At 38.6% G+C, this 25,588-nt stretch overlaps 1 protein-coding gene across 1 annotated transcript in view; it reads right to left on the minus strand.

Annotated features, from left to right (window-relative positions):
• Positions 1-1,342: 1,342 nt before the first annotated feature.
• NDUFS4 (NADH:ubiquinone oxidoreductase subunit S4) overlaps positions 1,343-25,588 on the minus strand; it is a 38,878-nt gene continuing 14,632 nt past the window's right edge. Inside the window, exons 3-5 of the mRNA XM_053448063.1 lie at positions 3,696-3,868; positions 2,835-2,908; positions 1,343-1,561 (exon numbers count right to left, since the gene is read on the minus strand). Coding sequence (XP_053304038.1) covers positions 1,458-1,561; positions 2,835-2,908; positions 3,696-3,868 — 351 coding nt within the window. The 3' untranslated portion in view covers positions 1,343-1,457. The remainder of the gene's footprint in view (positions 1,562-2,834; positions 2,909-3,695; positions 3,869-25,588) is intronic.

The raw sequence follows: 25,588 nt of genomic DNA on the forward strand, positions 1-25,588 counted from the left end.
TAATTGCACTAAGATGAGTTTTGCATGTGTTTAGACTACCCAATTGCAGAGTTTATTTCCAGGAATTAAATATCATATACACATATATTTCACGATTTCTGTTTCAGATCATATATCTTTTTTTTTTTTGTTGTAAAAATAAACTGTACCGATTTCCACCCTCCAAAACAGCATGTTGTTAGACTGAATAGTGGCTCATTCATTCACCCACGCAATGAGCACGGGATTAATATTTACACCGTATCATAGTCAAAATGTCTATATAAATGCTAATGGTTTAAAATGTTTATGTAATACATACAGTCTTCAGTGCCGGTGTGAAGATATTGTATTTAAGCTTTTGACTAAATAAAGGGCACAGAGGAATTTAGTTTAGAGCTTGCCATTGGAAAACACCTGCTTGTGCCAGACGTTTCCGCAGGAAGCAGAAGAGTGGCATATCCACATATAATTTAATTGGTTCTCTGCTGCAAGTGCACCTGCTTCTTCACTACTCTGGAAAATCTGTTTGCACCTTGATACAATATCAAGCAATACAAAGCCATGCCACGTAAAAACTAACATGAGTGCACTGAAAACACAGAAGCTTTGCAAATATGCCAGCAAATGTATTATCGTAATTATTAAATGTGGGTATCAAATACAATTTTAATTGCGAATTTGATTCCGGTAGAAAATGATTGTGTGCTACTGCAGAGAAGAGCAATATCTGTAGACAGATATTTTCTTTTTAAAACAGCAAATGTATACAATGTATTTCAATGTATACAAAGACAACATAAATCCAGAAACTTAAAAAAAAAAAAAAATGCATATATAATTTTAAAAAAGCCAGTCCTTGGATTTGAACATAACCAGGCCTATTCGTATATAGTTTAAATTCAGTAAAAGGTGTATTTTTTCACTTCACAGGTATAGAAGCATAGAGTAACACATTTGTACAAGATTTTTTTTTTATCATTTGTTAAATTTTTCCTCCATTAATATTTCTTACAGGTGCTATTTCTTTCAATATTGATGTATGTAAGCCTTTTAACCAGTGGGGTGTTGATATTAAATGATAAACACAGTGTGTAACTATTTATATAGCTATATTGCCAGCCTTAAATCTTTATAAAACATATTTTATGTGGAAAATGGGAACAGGAGATGGTCTAGTGGTAGGAATATAAGTATAGGATTGAACAATGCAGCTGATCAGAAGTCTGCTATTATCAGACATGTCCTTCAGCAATTTCCTTGATGTATGAACCCTCTAAATCGCCTCTCTCTATATATATAAATTTATCAAAGGCTCAAACTTAAACTTCAAAAACATTTTAAATAGAAATGACAAGATGCGTTTGTAGTTTAAAGGTCATATTTATTAGGAGATTAAGAGTTGTATTATACTTGTTCTATAAATACAGCACAGCTGACTTTGTTCACAGTCAGACTTATGTATGGCCAATAACAATTCACTTTGTAGATACCCTTGTACGTTTGTTCCAAGAAAAGTTTGCCCCATAAGACTTGGATTTTGGTTTTGGAATCCTCTTCTCTTCAACTTCATAACTCCATCCTGTAAAATAAATAAATGGGAGTTTAATCTAAGCTTCTCTTCTTTAGTTCATGCAATGAAACATCAGAAAATTATCTATTTGAGGACTTTGGCGCTGTGGCTCTAAATAGGCTACATATTGTGTTCACAATCACACACAATGTTTGTCTGTCTGGTGGACAAGTTTTCATATATTGTAATACACACACATACTTCTAGATGAACAAACACTCGAGCATCACAAATAACGTCAAAAAAGTAGATGCTTTAATGCATAAAAAAACGGATCAACACTCAACCCAGCTCACTGCTGCCCGGTGGAACCCATCTAGTTTACCAGTGTAGGTTTTAATGGGCTCCATGGAAAGAAAAGTTATGCAAGTTTAATGGTCGTAGGATGCCAATGCAAACATTTTCTTTCAAAAGTCAGACATCAGCACTCTCAACACAGAAAGCTCCAAAAAGAATTGCGAAATCACGTTTCAGACAGAGCTCAAGTAAAGCAAGCATTCCAAAGCCGAAGACGTTCGTGAGGCAGGCTTTATTCTGATAAGATTTATGAAATTAGAGGAGTAAGTCAATAATATCCTCTTGTAGCTGTGACAAGCTGCATAGCCAACAGCCAGAGGCGTTTTTGTTTTGTTTTCTTTGTACTGCCAGTAATGACAGATTTGGGATAATTGATATTTTTATACAAATATTACATTTGTTTTTATTTTTTTCACCACAGGTGACATTGTTCCGGGAAATGACCTGGGTTTGGGTTAACTATGTAATAGATATTTTTAAAATTTAAATTATGAATTACTCTTTTCATGTAGTTTTATAGTTTTACTTGAATCCTTTGGCTTGGTGAATGACATGGGAGGCAGCAGCCATCATGAAACCAGTCACACGGCCACAGATTATGTGACTTAAAGCGACTGGTTAAGCCACCGACCCTTTAAAAGAAAATACTCATCTATGTAAAAGAACCAGAAATATTTTAAAGGAACAGTTATGTCTACATGTTTTGATGTTACTTTTGTCTACATATTGAAGTAGCAGCATGCTCCCCATATCCTATGGGGAACATCTTTTCAGGGTTTCTGGGGATCATCTTTTCAGTTGGGGCAAAAATAAAATTCAGAGGGTTGGGAACAAAATTTGAGGCACTACTAAATCATCTACTGTCCTAGAGACCAAACATACAATCACCTGGTGACCTGCACCTACAGAGGTGTTGTGATTTCTGCTAAGTAGCCTATATATGAATAAAAGAAAGACATGTGAGCAGTTTACGAAGACCACTTACCATTCTTTTCTGCAAAGGCAATGGCGTCTTCCTTAGAAGAAAACGACAGGAACATGTTTGACAAAGGATCGGCGCTTCAAAGAACATAAAAATAGAGAATTAGAACAACCTACTGAAATTCTTTTAACTTCTAATTTATACATTAACACAGCTCTGCTTGTCTGCTGACAGTGCTGATGTTTATTAAGTCAATATTGTCACATAGTTAATCTTCCATAGCAAAGTTCTTGCACTCACTCTATTTCCATATGTACAGGCTTCAACTTCAAATTACACACAATCAACTGGAAGGCATTTGCCTTAAACACGCATGTCTATGTTAAGTAAATACAATCTCACGGCAGGCAAAAGCATTACTTTCTGCAAACAGAACAAAGTGAAGAGACACAGGCTCTTGAAGTCAGATGGACCCAAAAATCATTCAGTTTATCACAACAGCAGTAATTAGACTATATCGTTAACAGACGCTGGAATTGTAAACCACCCAAGAAAGTACAAGTCACCTTCTAATCCATCAACCTGTCTGTCCCAAACTCATCCCAACAGGCCATATGCACAGATATGTAGATTAGTGAAAAACATTGCATCTCTAGTCAGTGTACAATGTATACCCATGTGAAAGGTATTTAGAATACCCATTTCATGCATTCAGTAGATGAGGACAATTCCAAACGATTTATCAGACACACAGTATATACACACAGACTATATGTATATATATATATATATATATATATATATATATTATATACACATATATATATATATATATATATATAAATAAAACGTGTATACTGTGGGATATGGGATTGCGTATTTACAGTGAAGGGACTGTATAGATAACATGGTAATGTAACTTACGTGGACGCCCATCCCATCAAGGGATTTTCCCAACGCTCACGAGTGTCAAACTCCATCTTCCATTTCTTTGTGTTTTGCACGCCAGACTGCATCGCATTCCGTGCAGGGACAAAAATGTGAACCTTCCTAGTTTTTATGTGCTCTTCTGGAACACCACTTATGGAAGTAATATCCTAAAAAAAAAATATTAACATTATTTTACACTCCTAAATTAAGTGCATTGTCCCGTTATTTTATCGGCCATAGGAATTCCCCCCCCCCATCAGTTTAAGCCAGGAGCCCTGAAAACTGTACTGAAGTCCTAATACACTACAACAACAAACTGGAAAAGGTCACACAATTGACCCTTCTATTTAGGAAGAGGAAACATCTAAAGAGTTAATATTTGTCAAGTTTTATCAACCTAAGGATTGGAGTTAAATAATTTTCCAGACCAGTGACCCGCTTCCGAGACGAATGGATTATTTGCCGCAAAGGTGAGGTTAATGGACATTATTAAACTCTTATCTGCTTTAGATTCTAATCAACAATCACTCAACACTCTCATAGATGAGTAAGACATCTGCCCCATGCACGTGTACATATACAAAGGAAAATGATATAGTTGCATTGGCCCCAGGGAAGAGGATTCTTTATTTGTGGGCGATTCTGAAAGGTTTGGCGGCTGTACATTTTTGTTCTAAGGCATCAGCGGCGAATAAGACACAAGGGTTTGGTTGGTAAGACATAGTTACCCTACCGATTGAGCTATGCATCATGCAGGCGGTTGATGTACACTATAGGAGAGTTATCAAGAGATGAGTTATCCTAGGTAGGAGGTGGAGAAGTTTTGAAATGCCCCCAAAACTCACAACTCCCTAAAGACATGTACTGCTGAAGGGGTAAACTGTTTGGAACCACTCAATGGAGCCACTTGTGTCCATCCAGGTTTTTAACCATCTAGTGTGGCTTGAAAGTCTTCAAAATAATTGTTACTGTGCCAAATAGAGAAGAACCTAATCTAATTTATTTTACAGCCATTGGGCACTTAATGATTATATTATAAACACAAGCCTCTTTAACATTTACAACAATCTGCATGTGTTATTCATAGCTAAATACCTTAATAATAAAGCTGTCCCGTGGTTTTAATGTGTAATAAAATTGGTTTAGGTATGCACCCAATGACTACACTCCTGTGTAGCTATGGCACCTTCCATGCCCCTTACCCCTATAATTCACACTGGGGAAGTGTATTCTTGTGCTCTGTAGACAAGTACGCCCCCTTGTGACATCAAAATTACAGTACAATTCCATGTACAGATAGGGTAGCATCGAATCATTTCTAATCACTCAGAGCCCTAATCTAACAAACAAAAGAATTCTATCATGAAACACAGAAAAGGGAAATAAACTGTATCGGTATTGAAAAGAATCCTGCCTGAGCCCTGGCACCAACAAGCCCCACATACAGTATTCAAGGTCAAGAGTTAAACTAGAGATAATATACGTATTACTATCTGACAAGGTTTTGTGCAACTGAACTAGTTACTTTGTCACATCTAGAGAAGAATGCCGTCCAGACACTACATGAAGAACAAGGAGTAATGCATCCAGTCCATTTAAAAAGCCCACAAGTGGTTAGCCACAGTTAATGTTCTCTAAAGAGAAAGACTAATAAAAAGCAAATAAAAAACAATTAAAAAGGCATTTTTGTGCATTGTTTTAAAATGATGCAGCTGAATGTTCACAAGCACACCGATGAACATTGCCTGACTTTGTAGCATTCTGCAATTCAAGGTTCCACGCCGCCGTTGCACCTGTTCTCCCAAACGGTGGTCTTAAGTATTGCTATCCACTTTAGCCAGCAATCTGTTCTTAGTTAACAAGCGTCTTTGCTTTGTCAGCCCGCGGGGTGTCCTGTGTTAGATTTGTTCCATACAAAAGCACGCATGTCATCTGAAAATGCCCGTCTAGACAGCATAGCGAGGGACTTTGGCGGAAAGTGGGTCATAGCAGGCCATGGAATAGTTTCCTACATTGCAAGCATTCAGTTGCTGGCAAGCGGCATAAACTACTTTATCGGTAATTTATTTGCGAACTCCGTTAACCCCTTCAGTGCTGGATCAAACACATTCTTGTACGTACACGTGAGCTAAGACAGGCAGTTCAAATCTTAACTACATACACACAAACGTATTATATATGTTTCCGTTCTATAGGTAAACATTTAGTGTGTATATTACTAAACAATATGTTGCTGAGGTTCTTAGCATAGACCATATAAAGCTACGTCCCTCAAACCCACCAAAGCTCTAAAGCACCTTTGAACTATTGATGCTGTCCAAGCTCCAAACACTTACTGCTGTGTGTTGCCACAGGATTGGATTAATGAGCAGCCTTATTTTTGGGAGACACAAAGTCATTACCCATATAGAGCCGAGTACTGTAAGAAGACCCAGCTCTTGGATGGCAGATGCAAAGCACACTGTGGTCAGCGGGAAAAGTTGTTATAAAAAATAAATAAATAAAATAATAAAAGTGAAAAATCAACACTTTGCCCTTCTTTTATTATTTTATTTTATATTGTTTGTGCGGCTCATTAAGACGTCTTCACAAAAAACTTTGATTATTTCAGAAATATTCATTCTGGATAGACAAGTTTCCAAATCAATTATCGTAAAAATAAACCCCCCCATTACGTTGTGAAGGCATTTATCTTAATGCACCTGGAGCGTACGTCTGTTTTAAAACAAGAGCAGCTTGATCAGCTGGAGCTATTGTAAAACCTTACCAAGATTATAGTAACAGTTACATGGAATAAATGATTTCATGCCTATTAAAATAACTTAACTCCCTGCTAGGCCATTAATTAACAGGGCATTTTCAGATTTGCGTGTGAATGTTTAATGGAAAAAGGAAACGCAATAAAGAAAAACTACGATTTGGACAAATTGGTCTAATGGCTCAAAAGTTAAATTCCGTCCTAAAATGCGAAGGGAAAATCTTGGAGTGTACTCATAGTGTAAATATATACTGTGTTTTTCTTATGGAGCCAAATTAATTGTATTTTTTCTTTTATTAAAGGCGTATTCACGTTGGTAGCAAAGGCTACAGCTGTTTTATATGCACTTTCCCCTAATAAAATATCTGTGCAATGAAATTTTGACATGCCTGATATTATTAATAGCCAACTTCTCCAGGGTGTAGGGTTCCACTCACAGAAAGTCTTCAGCGAGATGAATGAACATGCAGGTATACAATGACAGCTGAGGATAGATGTCAGCCAGATTGTACAATTTGTTGGGTTTATAACAAGTGTTACATTAGATATTCAGTGAAAGAAGCATGAGACGGGGGTGCAAATGCCTTGGTAAGGACCTAAGTGGCGGAAATGTAGCGAGTGAGAAAAGGAAAGACCTGGCAATGGTGGAGGTGGTGGGTCGTAGGTAGTGGACGAGAGTAGAAGTACAAATGTCGCATGGGCAAAGAGGAGGAGAAGTCCGGGAGAAAACGGTGGCACGGAGAAATACTTTCTTTTCTAGCGATCAAATCCGTTCAGAGTTTTATTAGTGATCAGAATTTACTGGTCATGCGGAGCACACAGATACACACACTGATATATATATGTAAGGCTCTGGTATTTCTGATATATATGCAAGGCTCTGGTATTTCCTGATGCCCTGGTACTGAAAGTATTAGACCTGACAAACATTTTATTCTTCTTTTCAGTTCCATAACTACTTGCGCTGGCAAGAGTTAAACCTTGTTTTCTTTGTATCAACTTCATGATGGAGCAAGTGACACATAAAGAAGTGCTAAAAAATAAATCACTGCTCATCAAATTAGTATTCGCAAGATTACTGCATGACAAATATGCTGTTGGCTGTAGGGCGTGTGTGTGTGTGTACGTGCTTGTGTGTGTGTGTAAGTGCGTGTGTGTATGTGCGTACGTGTGTGTGTCCTTTCAATGCCTTATGAACGGAGCACAAGCTACAATGAATAACCGGAGCTTGTTCAAATAAATTGCAGATCTTTGCCTGCACTCCACTCTCGAGTAAGTCTTTAGGGGAGGGAGGCCTGCATCCCAGTAGGACGACATCTTTGGCCATTTTACCCAAGACATGCATATTAAAGCGCTGCCTTGTGTGTGATGTACAAAATGTAACATGATCCAATGTAGTGTTGGGTACCACTGTCAGCAAATGCATATGCTCTGGAATAATTGTCTGTTCTAGTAATGTTAGCATCTTCACATGAAAGGGACCAACTGTTTTTCTATTTGTTTTTCTCATATGCCAAAAAGACCACTGGCAACACTGCACCCCCCCATTTGGCAAATATTTAAATGTATATATATAAGACTACCTAGACTCATACGTGAATGTTTGTACACTATAAAGCTAAGCCTGCATATCATCAGATTCTCCACAAATTTATCTTCAAAGAACTGGACCTCTAAAGAGATCCGGCATTTATTTGCCTTAAAACAGCGAACAATGGGGGCCCAGAGGAACCCACAACTGATCACCAAGTGTCAGGCACTTGATGTGAGTATATATTATCCCTATAGGTGTCAGGCATTTAATGTGAGTATATATTATACTCTCTCGAGGGATGTAGCCTCTGTCTCATTCATATGGGAAAGACAATTGGAGATGTGAAGCGGTCAATGAGCATGGAGATAAACTTCATGATAACGTTTAACCTGAGAAATGTCTGACATTCTGGACAGTTATATAGAAAGACTATTACTCGTTCGGCGGGTGAAGAAGGAAATTGAGCAATTTCCCCACTTGAATGTAACACTAATACTTGAAGAGATTATCACAGCAGGGAAAAACATGCACTTAAAAGTTGTAGCAAACTATAAAAACGCCATAAAACATATATTATATATAAAAAGAGAAAGCAGCCTGAACCTTATCTACTGGTCACAGCAGATCTACTCATTTTTTTTTAAAGTTAAAAGTGCAAATGAAAAATCTTCTATAAGAGATGCAAAGTTAGTCCAAAAATGCCTATTTTAAAACAAACCCACCTCTACTAGGCAGTCTGCTGCTGTGTGAGACCAACCTCTAAGACACTCTGTATCACATCGTTACCGTCACCTCCAACGCAAAGTCTCTCACAAATAAAAGTATTAAAAAAAATTAAAAAAAAAAAAAAATAAAGAGAAAAAAACCCAAAACAGTCCTCCCATGGAGGCCACATGGGATGCATTCACTTTACAACATGGAAAGAACATGCAGTGTCCATATCTTGGGGAGGTATAAAAAGAGAATTACATTGGCACAACAATACAGCGCTTTATGTTACAGATCTTCCAGTCATGAATATGTTAGGAATTTCAAATGTGTCTTAGGATGCAATTATTGTGTGATTTTTTTTATGGTTTTACAGTGTTCAAATAAGAGGAAGAAAATGTCGGCTGAAATAATGGTCTGCAGGTTGGAGGAGTGAATAGACTGTTCTTGGCCACTGGAGATCAATTTCCCAGAGGCAATAACATTTTTCAGCAATAACCCAACCTGTAAATGGTTCATAAGCCTGCATTTAATTCTACTTTTCCTATAAATCGTGAATAAAATGTATGGTTTTGGTTAAATACAAATTGCTTTTTGCTGGAATGCTGTGTTTTGACAAAGTCATAAGGCATGAACAAGGGGTGCTTCAAAACATTGTGAGCTTCTTGATACGAGACTATGCTTACTAAAAGGTAATCTCTCTCTCGGTACTGGTAAAATAAAGTGCTTTAAATACGAACACATCGAGATATATTTAATGCAGTCACGTGATTAAATGAGGACAGAATGGGGACTTACAGGTCAATAAACAAGCGAAGAGACTTGCTGAAAAGATCAGTATGTTCTTGAGGACCTCTCGTTCATACATTCTTGTTGCCCTCTCTCACCTACACTTGATCACAGAAAACAGGTACCACATAAAGCAGAGCCTGAGACACACAACCTGTCACAGGAAGTGCCCATACTCCAGACAGGAAGTGACAATGGAACAAACCACTTGAGGCTGTGGGAAGGTTAAATCTTTTCCAGCTAATCAACTGACTCAAGTTGATTAGTGGGCAATGTGGAAGCTGTGTATAGACTACCGAGGATGTTAGTACCCCGGGTGTACCCTAGTCATTCGTAACTTTTTTTCATGTGTGGCTCCCAATGTGAACCCTCACATAACCTTAAAAGTTTGGGGACACCCAGCCAACAATAGCCGTATATTTGATGAAGTACAGATTGCAATTAAAAGCACCAACATTCTGAGCTACATGAAACTCTGCAGACGATCAAGAGAATAATAATAATGGCAAAGCATGTAGCTGACAGCTAATTTTATGTCTAAATCCTTGTTCACGAGATGCCAAATTTCATGATGTTTGTACATGACGAGAGGGAATGGCAGACATAATGTGCAAGACTAGGAGATGTCGTCAAGGACCAGAGGGAATCTAACTGAAGCCTTGTCCAGAGGTCCTTGTCTCATAAGTTACAAACCATCCATATTTTATTTACTCAATATATATATATTTTTTACTCAATAAAATAAGTATCATGGCTTAGTCTTCATTTTGTGACCAGAACATCCCTTAGAAGAAGAAAAAACTTTCACCTCATAAACCAGTTGTAGTTGCAACAAGAACCAAGAGAACAGCAACTCTATCCAAATACTGAACTAGGAAGAGCCTAGGTAAATCCAAAACATGCTAGGAAAAAGGAATATTATATTACATGCCACATACACGGCTTGTGTGCCATATAATGAGGGGACGGAGATTACGCTCCCTGCAGAATGTCTATCACACAGTACCCCGATCATAAAGTCTGTATGGCAGCACATATTGTATTTCCTGCACATTATACTGTAAACTGTGTTAATTAAACATGTTATTCCTTAACAGACATACATACATCTCATAGATACAGCAGGGCACATCTCAGATGTGATAATAAGCTAATTCCCTAAATCCTGGGCATACCCGTTCTACACCAGCAGTGCCTATAAAACCACGCAGCAAATTGAGAATATGATTTATCATTAATCTATATCTCAGGGTCCCTTGAAGGTTAATTTTTTGAAACAAATCCACAAAGATTTGTAAACCATTCACTTTTTAGCAGCCAAGTTGGAGGTTTCAAAAGGTCCAGAACCGGCTGCATTACCGACTCATTGCTATATAAAGGCCGAGCCGCAGGGGCACGTAGCGTCTCCCATCCTTCTCCCGACACTTCATAAGGCAGCCACGGAATAAGGAGATGGTGAGGAAGACAACTCAGAGAGAAGGTGGTGTTGAGGACATTTAGAAGTGAAAATATATTTCTTATGGGTGAATGTATGTTAGGATCCCACTGATCTAATGTTTCCAAGATAACATTTTAAAATGTATTTATCGGTTTGATTCTAAAGTTTTTTTTCAGGGTTTGATTAGCTCCAAAAATTTACTGGGCCTTAATCAAATGTGTCATGTGGAGTATGTGAGTATCTTAGACAGTTCAACATCTACATAATTTATATTTTTTGTTTGATTTGGCAACAAACAACATACAAACCCAATAATACTTCAGACAGAGAATGTAGGTGTGTGACTTACAAGTCCATGCAAGCCTTTTACCACGAAAACTGAGAATGTATCATACCATAAGATAAGTAGCACATGCTGATATGCGTGTCCTGGTTAAGGTGGCCTTAAATGTTTCTATTCAGCTTGAAACAGATCTTGCAGGATCCTAAGCTCCGCTGGTACTAAAGGGAACAGTTGCCCATACGGTTTAATACACATACACTATCTTCAATAACGGATAAGAGACTGTGGCTGGATCATTTCAATCCATGACTGTCGGCCCTCATCTCCCTTAGACTGTAATCTAAGGCCAGTTCCAGTTTATCTAATGGCACTTACTAAACTTATTTCTGTCCTAGCATGAGGAGCATAAACAAAGCTGAGGTGATGCAAAAGAAGTAGAAAAAGAGACAGGATAACAGATAGGGTGGATAATGAAGAACTAGCAGAATGCTTCTCACTACCTTTCAGTAAATCAGGGGCCTAAAGATCAATTATAAAAATCTATTATTAAAGATCTATTAGTTAAACCGCTGCTGTTGCCTGAAATCCTTCAATACTTTTCTGTAGGCACTGTGCTCCCTTATATACCGCGCAGGGCGCATATGGACCTTTTAGCATTATTTTTACAGTATCGACACATTTCTGGTGGCCTCTTAACATTTCTGGTAAACAAAAAAAAATCCTGTAGGTTTGTCGGGCAAGTTCACCTAGAACGGCTTTCATTATAATAAGCGATAAATGAGTTAAATTTAACAGGCATTTTCAGCAATGATATCATAGGATCTTTTATGGACGTGAGTGACTCCATACATTGACAGTAAGTGCATATTATGTCTGAATGGCTTATACATTATTATGTCTGTGTGGTTGTAAAAACAAAGTTATGTGGATGTAACATGTTTAATGTAAAATGGGGCTTCCATAGCTAGGAGCTTTTAGGATAAATGTCAGGTCTAGAAGAAACACGTCAGGCTTGTCAATTCAGAATATTGCAAAATACAAGAGAATAAGTTCCTATACTAATTATCGTGTTTCACAACTACCGGGGGACACACATCTCTTGGAATTTTAAGCAGAAAAGCAAATTCTGAACATTTTCAAAAGGACAAAAACATTGCAAATTCCGGGTCGGGTATAATTTGAAGCTGATTAAAAAAAATGTAGGATTATTAAGAAGGTCAAAGAAGGAAAACAAATCAGAAAGGAAAAAAAAAACAAAAGAGACAAACAATAGCGTTTTACATCTTTAAAAACAGTCCATTTTTTTTTTATAATCACAAATAAAGTGTAAGAAATTTGTAGCCTGATTCGGGAAATCTTTTTCTCGCTTGTTACCGCTCCAGCCACCTTGACACAGAACAGCTATTTTCTGTGTGCAGCAGACATGAAAGTACCAAAGTATAGCTTACTTGTTGCCAAAGATATGGAATGACAAAAAAAAGACTTGGCATCTATCTCATGCTTGACACGTAAAGGCCACAGAAGCTTTAAAATGCTTTTCCCTTGTCGGCGCACTCTAAGTCTAGACACAATGATTTCTCACACTTGTAAATTGCCTTCCAACACTCTCTATTGTGACTGTCTTATCCACAAGGCCCTTTCTGCTAGTGACAAGAAAACCTATCCTTTAAGTGACATTTCAATAGGTGAATGCCTCGGCGCTACAATTCCACCAACACAATATGAACTCTTGAAAGGGGCTATGTGGCACCACAGTGAACTCTTTACTGCGGAGGTCATTGAAAAATCATAGTGCATTTTGTGCAAAACTAGGTGGTGGGGGGGGGACAGTCTGCTTTTTATCTGCCATTGGGTTTGTGGGATGAGATGTTATACAAACTTAAAAAAAGAAAAAAAAAAGAAAGAATAATATCAATAATAGCATAACCAACAGAAGCATTTAAAAATAATATACTGTAGCACATCACCTAAAATTGGAACTTTCATCAGGGTAGTAAGAAAAATGTATAGGCAGACATACCAATATGCAGCGCCTTAGTGTGTGTGTGTATATATATATATATACTATGTTTTTAGAGTGTGAATGTTTGCAGAGCAATGACATATTTTTGGGTAACATTACTATTTATATTAGCATTAAATGCATAAGTTCCCAAATCACAATAACATAAGTACTGGAGGCCAGTTATCCAAAAAAAGGACAAATTCAGGAGGATCTATGTGAGATTTTGAGTGCCTCTGATATTATGGATAAATTCCATATCATCCTGAGGGTAGACGTCACTCAGGAACCTATGAATAGCACAAGATGGTAATGAAGGTGCTTGGCAGGAGACATACCTCCTATCTGAGAACTGATCTAACATGTGGGATGTTCTGGAGAACACACAGGGGTGAGCCATGGGCTGCAGGTATAGATAACTACCTTCTGTACTTTTTCTAAGTTTACTAATAATGATTTGAGATTAAAAAAACCTAAAAGTGCTTATCTTTTTACAACAAATCTATATTTAACCAAGAAGCGTCTTCATGCATTTATTTGCATACGCTCCTGGGAAAATAACTTTAGAGCACGTATATCACGTAACTCAACGGAGTTATCTCAATGAAGATTTATCCCTGTAGACGAAGATGTTGTATTTAACTTAAAACTGCTTGTTATGGGTTTTTTTTTTTGGCCCATTCACCGACTGCTGTAATTCAAATCAGATTCATTGAGAAACTGTAAACTCATGTAGAGATGAGCTGGGAATGGTTACTCCTAGTACTGGAGTTCTCACATTCCTTATGTTGACTCCTGCTGGGCCAGACAAGCCAGGGACACGTTGTATACGCATCTCGCTTTGCTGGCATGGACAGATTAGCAGGAATGGATTTTACCGAGGACTCTGAATCAGTTTCTAGGCAAGTACTTGCTAAATAAGTACAAAAAAAAAAAAAAACAAAGTTATACTTCCCTTGCATTACTTATGGGGCATCATCAGGTGACCTCCACTTTAAACATGCTGGTTAACACGGTTAGGGGAATTTAAGCATGCATGGGATAGGCATAAAGCAATCCTGAATCTAAGACGAGATCAAGGAACGATTAAAGTTTCTACATCGGGGCAGATTACACGGTCAGATGGTTCTTATCTACCGTCAAATGTTTCTATGGTCAAGAATACGTCAACATTATGAGCATAGCGGGGGGGGGGGAACGTTCGATGTGGGACTCCTAGCCAGAAGCTGCCATAATTTTAAAGCTCTGACATAATTTTAAAAAAGGCTATGACTAAGGCCATTCCCACCACTAAAAAGATTAGTACATTTTGCTTTGTCTGCTTGCTACAAAGAACTTTGTTAAACACCAATGAATGGGTTTAACTGCATAGTTGCATATAATACAAAACAAAAATAAAAGTGCGTTAGACGTAGCAGTGGAGTTTACAATGACTTATAATTAGCTCTCCTGATTTTCCGAACAATTTACACACCAGTTAATATCAAAATAAAGGGGTTATATAAAATTTGGAAATCCATTTCCTCTCCACACGTCTGAACAAGATGTTTATTGAAGAAGAAAAAAAAATGCCATGCTCTACATGTATTATGAGGAATGTTTTATTGGCTCAGTTTCCATGAAAAACCTATTAAAACTAGGCTGAGAACAGACCATGTAATTTATCAGCTAACAGAAATGGCAGAAAATGGTTATAGCCGTATTACGCTCTTGATTAAGAGGTTTTATATGACAAATTGCCTGCCCACGATCACAAAGGCAGCAGTCATGAAGTTAAACGTCTCGTTTGATGTAACAAATCAATCTGCATATGTCACTGTGGCAGAAAGCATGCTGTTTGAGCTTGGCTACTAATATGCAAGCAGGTCCCTATACTGATTGGGCCACTACGCATTTATAAACATATGTGTTTGCTGTGCCTTTTAGCGCCTCTACCAAGATATTTTGTAGGGAATAAACATATGAACATGAATTAGATTCAAGATTAATGTTAAACCTCAAAAGTCTACACACTGGCACATAAGTGTGTTACAAAGGCTCATGAAACGCTTCTCTCTGTGCTATTTTGTGCCAGGAACGTGTCATGGTGTCCATGTGTCATTTTCCTGGCTGGATTTAATGACCTAAAAGCTAATTCAAACGAAAGCGTGAATATGTACATGTTTCACATATTAAGTTTCTATAATTGGATTTTGGGATTGTGGATTTTTTGTTCTATTTGAAGCAGGGCTTGGGAAATCCCGGGAGTCAAGCAGCCATGGCACCTACATTTTTATATCTACTGCCATTTGATTTTCCACACTTTGTTTGCTCCCAGATTTGCCTGTCCGGCTGCTAACGTCTACACAAATGTGTCTTGCCCTGGTTTAAAGTGCTTGCAGGACAGCCACGCAAGTGCATACTCAATGAACATATTGGTTCTGTGCAAAGCTCAAATATTTAAGTTTTGAGTAATTGTCATTTTTCAATCTCTCCTCTAAGCCCACCTCACTCCTGTATGATGTCCCGTCCATCACTTGATTAAGAGGCGTCAGATGTGAAGGTTGTGTTCGCATTGCGCATTCTTTGCTCCCCAAACCTTGGCACCCCAGCCTTCCTAAATCAGAGTTGCCCTGCATTGTTTCATAGCCAACACGTTCTCAATAAATTTCTCAAACACAAGCAGATTAATTACAATTTTATGTGAGTCTTTGGTTAAAATGTGGGATCCCTTTCCGTGGTCTACATGTCCACAGCATGACGATCTCAATCTGTATAAAGCTAAATATATTATATATATATAGATATATATATATATATATATACACACTTCAAAATACTGATTTATTTTTTCTATACTTTAGATTTCTTTTAAGAGACAAGACTATGTATAGGATGAACATTTATATTTTAAGTACTTTTATCTTCTGTCATAAAAACGCATATAACTCTTCAGACTGTTTGCAAACCCAATACATTAACTTTTATACAAACTCCACTCTCGCTTTTAGGTGAAAAGACAAAGCAGCACCTGGCTGAATGTGTAGTTCTATTAAACTGCCTGGTATCAGGGGGTCGATGACTTTTTGTATGTTAATGTTAGAATGCATAATGAGCTGTTAAATTCTTGTTAGCATACTAATTTGCGTTAAGGCAATCAGTAAAACGGCACGAGGGCAAAAACCCATTATCATGTTTTCTCACATTATCGTCAGAAGCAGAAATATATAGTGAATAGACTGATAAGTGACCAGGTGTTAAGTAGTACAAATGTTTCCATTTATCATACTCGGTTGAATCCATGCCATTAACTTTCGGTGTAGTCCATATAAGTCCTTCATACCCTGTTGATTATTGCATGGAGTACGCAAATTTGCACATAATTCATTGGCACGTAACGAGGAATTCTGTAATGATTGAATTAGTGAACACTAACCCCTGCGGGTGTCTGAAGAGGAGTCAGTGGATTAACACACTGGACACTCGACAGTTAAATCTTTTAATAGACAACCTTCTAATGGTTTCTGAGCAGATACTTAAAATCAGGTGCTTCTCTATTGCCTTAGAAAAACCCAACAAAACTGAAATAACATTTAAAGCAATGATGGGTTTCTGCTATTTTGGGGTTAATTGCTTTAAATACCCCACATTGAATAGAATTAACTTGTGGCACTCCAAAGGATGTTCGAGAGACGGGCTTCCTCGTGACGCATGATGCACTATCCACTGAGCAATTGGGTCATAGCCTCTGGCCTGTTCTGCTGATGTTCTCCAGAACTCGAAGTCCTCATCTGACTGCGACAGATTAATTCCAGACTCTGACTGGGTCACTACGCAGTGATAAAGATACGTATTTCCTCGTATAGACCCAGACCTTAACAGAACTCGTGTTCCATGAGCAGTGGTGCTCACATCTGGATCAACTTACAGAGATGCAATCCCTTCAAAACATCCGTGTGCGCATTCTAATAAACACGCACATGAGAAGAAATGATCTTTTCAATCGCTTATCATAAAATGCAACGGGACACATAGCTGGAGAAGGAACCTGAAGAAGTAATATAGCTTACGGAAGTTGAATATAGGAGTATTTATTATTTTAAATAAACAATGTGATAGAGGGACAATTCAACCACTTACTCATAAAGAGCAAAGTGAAAATTAAAAATGGAGTTAAAAAACTAAGCACATTAAGTCCTGCTTTTGACTCGTCATAAGCATGAAGAAAAGGACGGCAAGCACAAGACGTAGCTTTTAATAATCTATACAGACACTGTTAAACAGAGACCCTTTAACCAGTCAACAAGCACTGCTTCGTTATCTTGTAGGGATTCCCGTTGGCTTCATACAGTTCTGCTAGTGTGACCTCCCAACACACTACACATTTGACCATGGAGTCCCGTATTGTTCATTTGTCCTAACCAGTCATCCTTCTGATGACCCTGCTGGCAGTGAAGGTGAATGAGAAGTGGGCAGGGAATGTTCACAATGACAAATGGAGATGTTTGGAGGTGCTTGGAGGGATGTTGTCAGGGAGAAGCAGGTCAAAAAGGAGACAGAAATGGAGTTTACATAAAAAAAATCCCAAAGACAATTAGAATAAGAGTGAAAGTTCAAAAGGGAAACTGCTTGAAGCCAACAATCTAAAAGCCCAACGTGAACACAAGTAATACGCACGTTTCATTTGATCTTGCAATAGCTGCACGCAGAACGGTTTATTTAATTATACAGCAGGGGTTGACACATTTTGTGTTGAATCTGAGAGCCATCCAGAATTACTTAGGAGTCAGCCAACTTTCCTTAGGAGCCAAGAAAGACATACCGTAATTAACCACTATACAAAACGCTCAAGAAAGTTAGGAGCCTGCAGTAACATTAATGTGCGCTGTGAACGTTCCACGCTGTAATACAGCCATAGGCGGCTCGGCTTCTTGATCATATAGCTGTGTAACTAAATCATGTGTGGCAGTTCATTATCTGGCTACCTCATTTAACCCTGCTGTATGAAGCACATTTAACAGCAACCTCTAAAAGAACTGATTTTAGCATGTTGGAGGGGAGGAACACGGTCTCTGAAGACAACTGAAATTAACCATTGGACCCTCTTGTGCAAGACCTTCTTTTGCTTTTCAACTGAAATTAATACAAAGGAAATTTTATGGAGAAGCGTTGTATTTACAAACCAGGAAGAGTAGACAGAACTAGTAACGGCTAATATTTACGGCGGTGCTAAACAACATAAGAGCAATTAATCCAAAATTAAGTATCACACAGCCTAAACAAAAAGCTATTTAATCGATTCTTAGGTCCTGGAGAACAAAGGTCTAGAAATGAAAGACACCAAACGCATCAGCACTAACTGCCCCATTAAAACTGCCTTCACACTACTGTACAGGCATCCAGCCGGCCGGGAAAAGCTCAACACACCAAAGCGAGTCTGTGTGTATGTATTATATATCATTTATGCGTAAATAAACAGGGGATAGTTACTACATATATAGAGAAACATGTTTCAGAAAGTACCCCTAATTTTCATAAAGAGAAACCGGAGTTCTCGTCCTACAGAATCCTCTAAAACCCAACAAAAAACACACAGATCTTTGTTAAGAGAGAAAAGGAGTCTACTCAGGACTGAAAACAAGCATGTAATATATAAACACGCGTGTATATGCTATTTTACACACATTTATATATTTATATTAAACACCCAATATAAATGAGGACAAACATGGAATCATTCAGTCACATCTCTGTAGGAGAGAGAATAACCAGCAGATCACTGTAACTACACACATTTAACACATACAAAGTCTGGATCCTTTTCAACAAAGCTGGCTCTGAGGTTTCACAAACTTGGCCTGCTCTCTTTTACTTCACTAACACGTAACGCTACAATACGGATGGGATCTTGTCGGCTAAATGAACGCGCTGGCACAGTAATGATAACACTGGGTAAATTGGTATAACAGTGGAAGCGTTTGCCGACTTCAACTTTAATCAAATTAAATACATTTTTCTTATGATGTTCCTGAAAAACGCATAAAAGGAATGCCCACAATAACAAAAGCAGTTTTGTATGAATATAACGCTATTAACGTAAGAATTTGTGATGACAGATTAGAATCTAATAGAACAAAACTAAAAAAGGAAACAGAGAGAAAAGCAAAGTGAGCGTAACTATTTTTCAATATCAAAAACCAGCATCAAGATTGCTTAACTTACTTCTCTGTAAAAAACACAATACAGAAAAGCAAATACAGCTCGCATGTGTAACAACAATGTGTGTTCATTAATCAGGTACACATCTTTATACCAATTATATACATGCAAGATGTGCCAGGCAACAGAACTGGTGTTAATGCTTGATTTATGTTAAAATTATATATATATATATATATATATATATATATATATATATATATATATATATATATATATATATATATATATATATATATATATATATATATATATATATATATATATATATATATATATATATTGCATTCTTCTTAGGGTTAGGGACGATGGTTTAAACAACTAATAACCATGAAAGCAAATTTGAGAACAGAGGGGGGAAAAAGCCCAGCAACCTATTTCCCGCCGCCCTTGCAATGACCTTTGTCCTGACCTAGAGGGACCACCCTCTTTGGTCATTATCTAAGCTGTGAGCTCACAAAATACAAAGGTCTACCAAGTTCTGAACAGCTCAAAGGACACGAGACATTAATAATTTGTCAGCGTGCTTCTGTCTGATTAGGTGACCACTTTCTCCATGCAACGCCCCCAAACCATCTACTATACAAATCTATGGCTTACTTCCCCCAACTAGGATCAATCAAGAAAAAGTATCAGAAGATCAGTGAGATGGAGCAACCTTTCTACTCGACTGCCACTAAAAGGAAACAGTATGGATTTTTTTTTTTTTTTGCTTTGGGGACTTATTTAACAGCATTTCCCAAGACATTCCTTCTATCGTGTTTATTCATATGAAGAGAACATGGTCTTAAATGAACATGCAAAAAAGGACCCTCTTATTCTGAGATTTTTTTGTCATAAAAAAAGTAGAGTACAGAAAAGGTCACAAGCCCACTGATGTCAGGAAACAAAAACTGATATAAAAAATGTAACTAAATATCAACATATTCATTAAATAAAGTTAGATGGCCTGTAGTGACATCAGGGCCACATGGAAACTCTTAAGCGTGTAACATTGTGTGTAGCTCTATTAAGTCATGAGAAAATGCAGAGATCATTTGATGCAAAGTAACACAACTGTTATTAAAATAAAAACTTATGGGGCAGCTAACAAACCACAGACTGACCCAACGGAAAGAACTTTGGAACCTAACTCTCAAACACTCATAATGACTTCAGCATGGACGTGGGGGTATTTCTCTGTGTTCTGGGTTACTTGAGGCTTGTGCTGTTTAGCATAAATGTAAGTTTCTCCCCAAGTGTCAATGCATTGTATAGATAGAGGCAAGAGAATTCCTTGATCGGTATTAAAAGTCAATATTTGCTTTTGACGGCTCTCTTAAGTTCTAGGTTTGACCTAATCACGACCTGAGGCATGAAAGCTTACCAATTCAGTAATCTAGTCAATGTGTAGAAAACAAATCTCGGTCACAGCAGGCAATGATGGAAGGGAAAAAAGTAACACTTTTTCCTCGTTAAAGGGATTATACAGTAAGCAGTTGTTTGAAAATGTTCGCAGAATATAATCCTATGCATTACAGACGACACTCAATTTGAAGTTCAAACTTTCACTGTAGTATTCTAATTAAAATAAATATGTCAGGAGATAAACACAGTTTACTTTAACTTGTAACAGCGCACTGGATGTGCCGCTTAAGGCTTAGCAGGCCTAGAATGAAAACCAAAGCCAATACGTCAAACCTGTGAAGAAATAAACAGAAATCTAAAGCTGAAGGATACCACCATGGCTGGTAGGTACGGAGATGACAGACCGCAACTCACTGGAGAGTTTCAACACACATAAAAAAAAAATGGCACCGCTCACAAAAGCACCAGTATCCACATAATTTTAATATCTATTTCCTACATGATCTGCTGCGGTAGAGAATATCTGGGTGCTACATCTCTGGTGTTTTATTAGGGAAGAATGGAAATAAGCGCATCTGTCAGTTTAAATACATCTTCCACACCTCGACTAATCACAGTATTTTCCCGTATACCCTCTTTGGACTATGCTGCCTTATCAGTATGATATGATAAAAAAATAATGGTCTTACTATTCTGCAATAACAAAGCGCACCCAATCAGCACCGGGGTTTTTTTTTTTTTTTTTTAAATTTTAAACCATGTTTGCACTTCAAGGCAGACCAGCAGCAGCAGATCCCCGTACAAAACGGGTATTAGCCCATAAAATGCAGCGACTTTTTTTTTGCATGACATACCAGGTATGTCACAGACCCAATGAGCCCACTTGGGCATGACGTACCTGGTATGTCACTGGACATGAAGGGGTTAAAGGGACATTCAAGTCATCGTATGCACTTTAATTCATAGTTGCGTGTCTCCATTTAAAGTATGTTTTTCTCCCCTTTGTAAATTTATGGAGGCATTCTGCAGGACCCATTCTATGGATTTGCATATTTCCACACCTGTCGGGCGAGAAAACCAGACAACGGAGGGGGAGGTGCACTGCAGCTCTTCAGCTGCAACTTCTCACAAAGGCAAGTACTTTTTTTTCCCCTTCATATACAGTACTTAAACCCATTAATGACAATGCATTGTGAGCTCATACATGTACGGGCTTTGTCCTGAAGGGGTTAAGATACATTCTTATGTATGGGGCAATGGACTGCTTTAATGTCAACAGATATCCTACAGTTGTGTATACCACATACAAGTGCATAAAGGAAACATAACATTGGGCAGCACATGGGTGTAAAAGTCTTCCCTGTTTAACCCTTTCAGCACACTGCATTACACTGGCCTGCTTTTCCTGTAACAGCTAAAAGTTAAATCAATGAAAGTATTAAACCCCGTCTGCTCAGCCCACCAGCGAGTCTAGCAGCACGCACAGTAGCGAGCGCAAGTCAATCCTCCCGAAAAATAAACACAAATCAGCAGTCCTTTATATAGCAGATTAGCATTTGAAATAAAAACCACTAGAAACAAATAGGAGACGGTGTAATTATACAGTAATTAAACTATTTCCTTCTTTATTTTAATTTCTGCAGGGAGTGAAAAGTCGTGTCTGAGACGCATTTAAAGTACAGAGTCAGGCAAGTGTTTGCAGGCAAATGCATTCTTTCAGTAGGCACCAAGTGCCATATTTACATGTCTGCTTATTACATTATACTCAGCAGCTTGCCCTGAGAGCGTTATTCTTTGATGTAAAAGTGAAATCTATTTAGCGAATAAAAAAATCCAAAAACAAAAAAAACACCTCCAGTCTACTCTTCAAAGAGACGGATTCTTTGACCCAGTGCTCCAGACTGAAGCCTTGAGATTTTTGCACAAGAATGCTGCGTGAGGGAAGTGCAGACAAAACAGACATTTGAGATGGGGAGGAGTGGGAAAGCCCGCGTCTCAGACAGTCCTCTCCTACCAATCATGTAAAGCAGCCAGCCCCACCGCCTTACTACGAACCTCTAGTAATGTCAGGGACAAGGGCTCATCTCAATCAGAAAACGCTCCAGCCTCGTGGCTCCACACAGACGTCACGGCTATTCCATGCTGCCATCTCTACGTGACCCCCAAATCGTAAAAACACCCACAACTTCTGACTCGGTATAACGAAGTGTGTGCATCTACAAGCTCATGCCGCAAAGCCATGACATGGACTTAAAAATTAGGTTGGATTTTTAACATCCAGTATGATAGAATACACCCTCTGGTATAACGGTGCGGGATATGGGGTACAAATATACAATTCCTATTTTTGCGATTACAATTAGTAGTTTTCCTCTGCGTACCCCTAAACTTCCAAACTTGCTCATTACACATTATTTAAACTGAAGTCTTCCGTAAGATAACTATTAAAACTTTTACGGCGTGCCAAATATAGTAATTAAAACCGGAAAGGACAGTTTCATGGACATATAGCCATTCCTTAAAAAAAAAGTCTGTTGAAAGGGTTACTTGCATTAGTTTACAAGACGCAGGCAGGCATCTATTTTAAGGAAAGCAAAAGAGAATGGTGCTAATCTTCCGGCAGAATTAAAGTCATTAATACGAGGCACCCCAGTAAATTATCCGGCTGGTAGCCGCGAACGCCTGCAAGAAAAGCATCATCGTTACTGGGTCTATAAAAGCTGTACAAGTGATAACGGATCTGGTTATTTCTTCACATGGTCTGTCAACGTGGCTACAAAAGCCCATGTCTTTCTGCGGCTGCGGGATTACAAACAGCCTACAGACTGCCCGGCCACAAGAGCCCTGCTTACCCCGCAACATGCTTACTCAAACAACACTTTCGCAAGCAAGCCGAGAAGGACACCAAAGGCAGATAGGGGACGCGATTGTAATTGCAGTGGACGGAAGATCTAGCACTTTCTTGACAAGGGGAGAACTCAGTTAACCATCATACCTGATTTTTTAACATAAAGTGAGTTGAAGAGCGAAAAAGTAATGAGGACAATGACACACCGGCACTCAAACTGTTAACCGTGTGCTTTAAAGACAATGGAGGGAAAAAAGGAAAGGACGACGCTTGTAGTCCAGCGAGCATCAAGCTACAGACTCCGGATAAAAGAATAAAACATTCAGTTCATTAGGTCACAGTGTAAAGTGATAAATGATAAATATAGCGAGCACGTATCTCACGTGTTTCGGCTACACGCTTAATCATAGATCATGTGTTGGCGGTGAGGAGATGCCGCCGTCCGGCTGCACTCGAGGAGGCATTTTCACGAAAGGTAATACGGACGTACCGGCTCGCTGCCCAGCCTTTTAATTTAACTATTTATTGGTTCTTCCAAGACTATGCATACTTTACTGTTCACATGAGGGCAACCCATTGTACAGCGCTGCAGAATATGATGGCGCTATTTATATGCTGTTCAGTTGGGCTGCAAGCCCTTCCCCTTATGGGGTAAACGCACCTAAAAATAACCCACCCACAGGGAAGTATGATTTTAAAAGGAGTCCTGTAGCGTACGTTCCCCATAACGGGGAGGTTCAGACGTCCTATTGTCTTGGGTGGACAAGGCAGCTGCCAGCTGACTTCACATCATCGCACCCAAGTCCAGGTTAGCTTTCAGGGCAAGCCAAGTGATTTATAAAGCTTAAATGGAAGCTTTGTGTAAAGCTCTCCAGGCTCATTCAACTAGCTGGCATACTTTGATTTGATATCTCAACCCGAATTTCAAAGGCTGCGATGATTGGAATCGTTGGGTGCAGCGGAGTCGCATTGCATCCTGTAACAAAAATGCGGTGTATCGGAAAATGCCAAAAACTCACTTGTGATGCAGGGAAGGATTAGCGTGCAGCTGCTTACATCGTCTGGTGGAATATCCTTCCCCGGCAACGCTTCAGTAGGGTTTTTCTGCAATGGGCGACTTACTGAGATGTATTTCAACCATGCGCTGGGAAAATGTGTACCAGGGAAACGTATCTACACATATGGGGCATAAAACAGATCCACTTGGCAACACAAATGGCTCATAAGTATTAAATTAGACGAGTCCTGCAGTACTGTAGCAACTTTCACAGAGTTTAAATCCACAGCGCTGTGGAATATATAAATCAATAATAACAATTGTATTTTTTAATTATTATTTAAAATGATATAGTGACCTCACCGATTGAACTACATGCATACCCCATACCCCACCTTAACGTACACAATGGGGTCCAGAGCATGTAACATGAAAATGTACTTAACCTTTTTTCAGTTATCAATGCATGTACAGCACGGTAATCAGGTCATTAATTCCACAAAAGACTGTCCATTCTCGCTTACCGAACTACAGACACAGGGGACCGGTTGTGCTGCAGCTATGTCCTTAAAGCAAGGTATGCCTGAATGCAATATGCAGGGCCAGCCCGCTGCAGAGGAATTCGCCAGGGACGATCATATCTAACGCAGTGAAGGATTCCCTTGAAAACTCGCAGGCTGGGGAATAAACCAGACGGCCGGGACATTGCAATGAATGAACGATAGAAACTGAACCAAGCAAAATGTTCTGTTACATCAAAAAATACATTGTAAATATTTCTGCAAATAACTCTCCAAGTCTTATTCAAAGACCCGGAGTTCTTTATGGCATACACCAAAAAATACGAAACAGGCGAGATCTCAGACAAATAGCAGAATCTACACCGCATCGGGAAACAACGTGACCTGCGAATCCTTCGCATTATATGCCAGGCAGCAATTACAAAGATCCGTCTCCCGTCCGCAGGCGAATTGGGCTTGGTATA

The sequence above is a fragment of the Spea bombifrons genome, chromosome 1 (assembly GCF_027358695.1).
Source record: "Spea bombifrons isolate aSpeBom1 chromosome 1, aSpeBom1.2.pri, whole genome shotgun sequence".
Lineage (NCBI taxonomy): Eukaryota > Metazoa > Chordata > Amphibia > Anura > Pelobatidae > Spea > Spea bombifrons.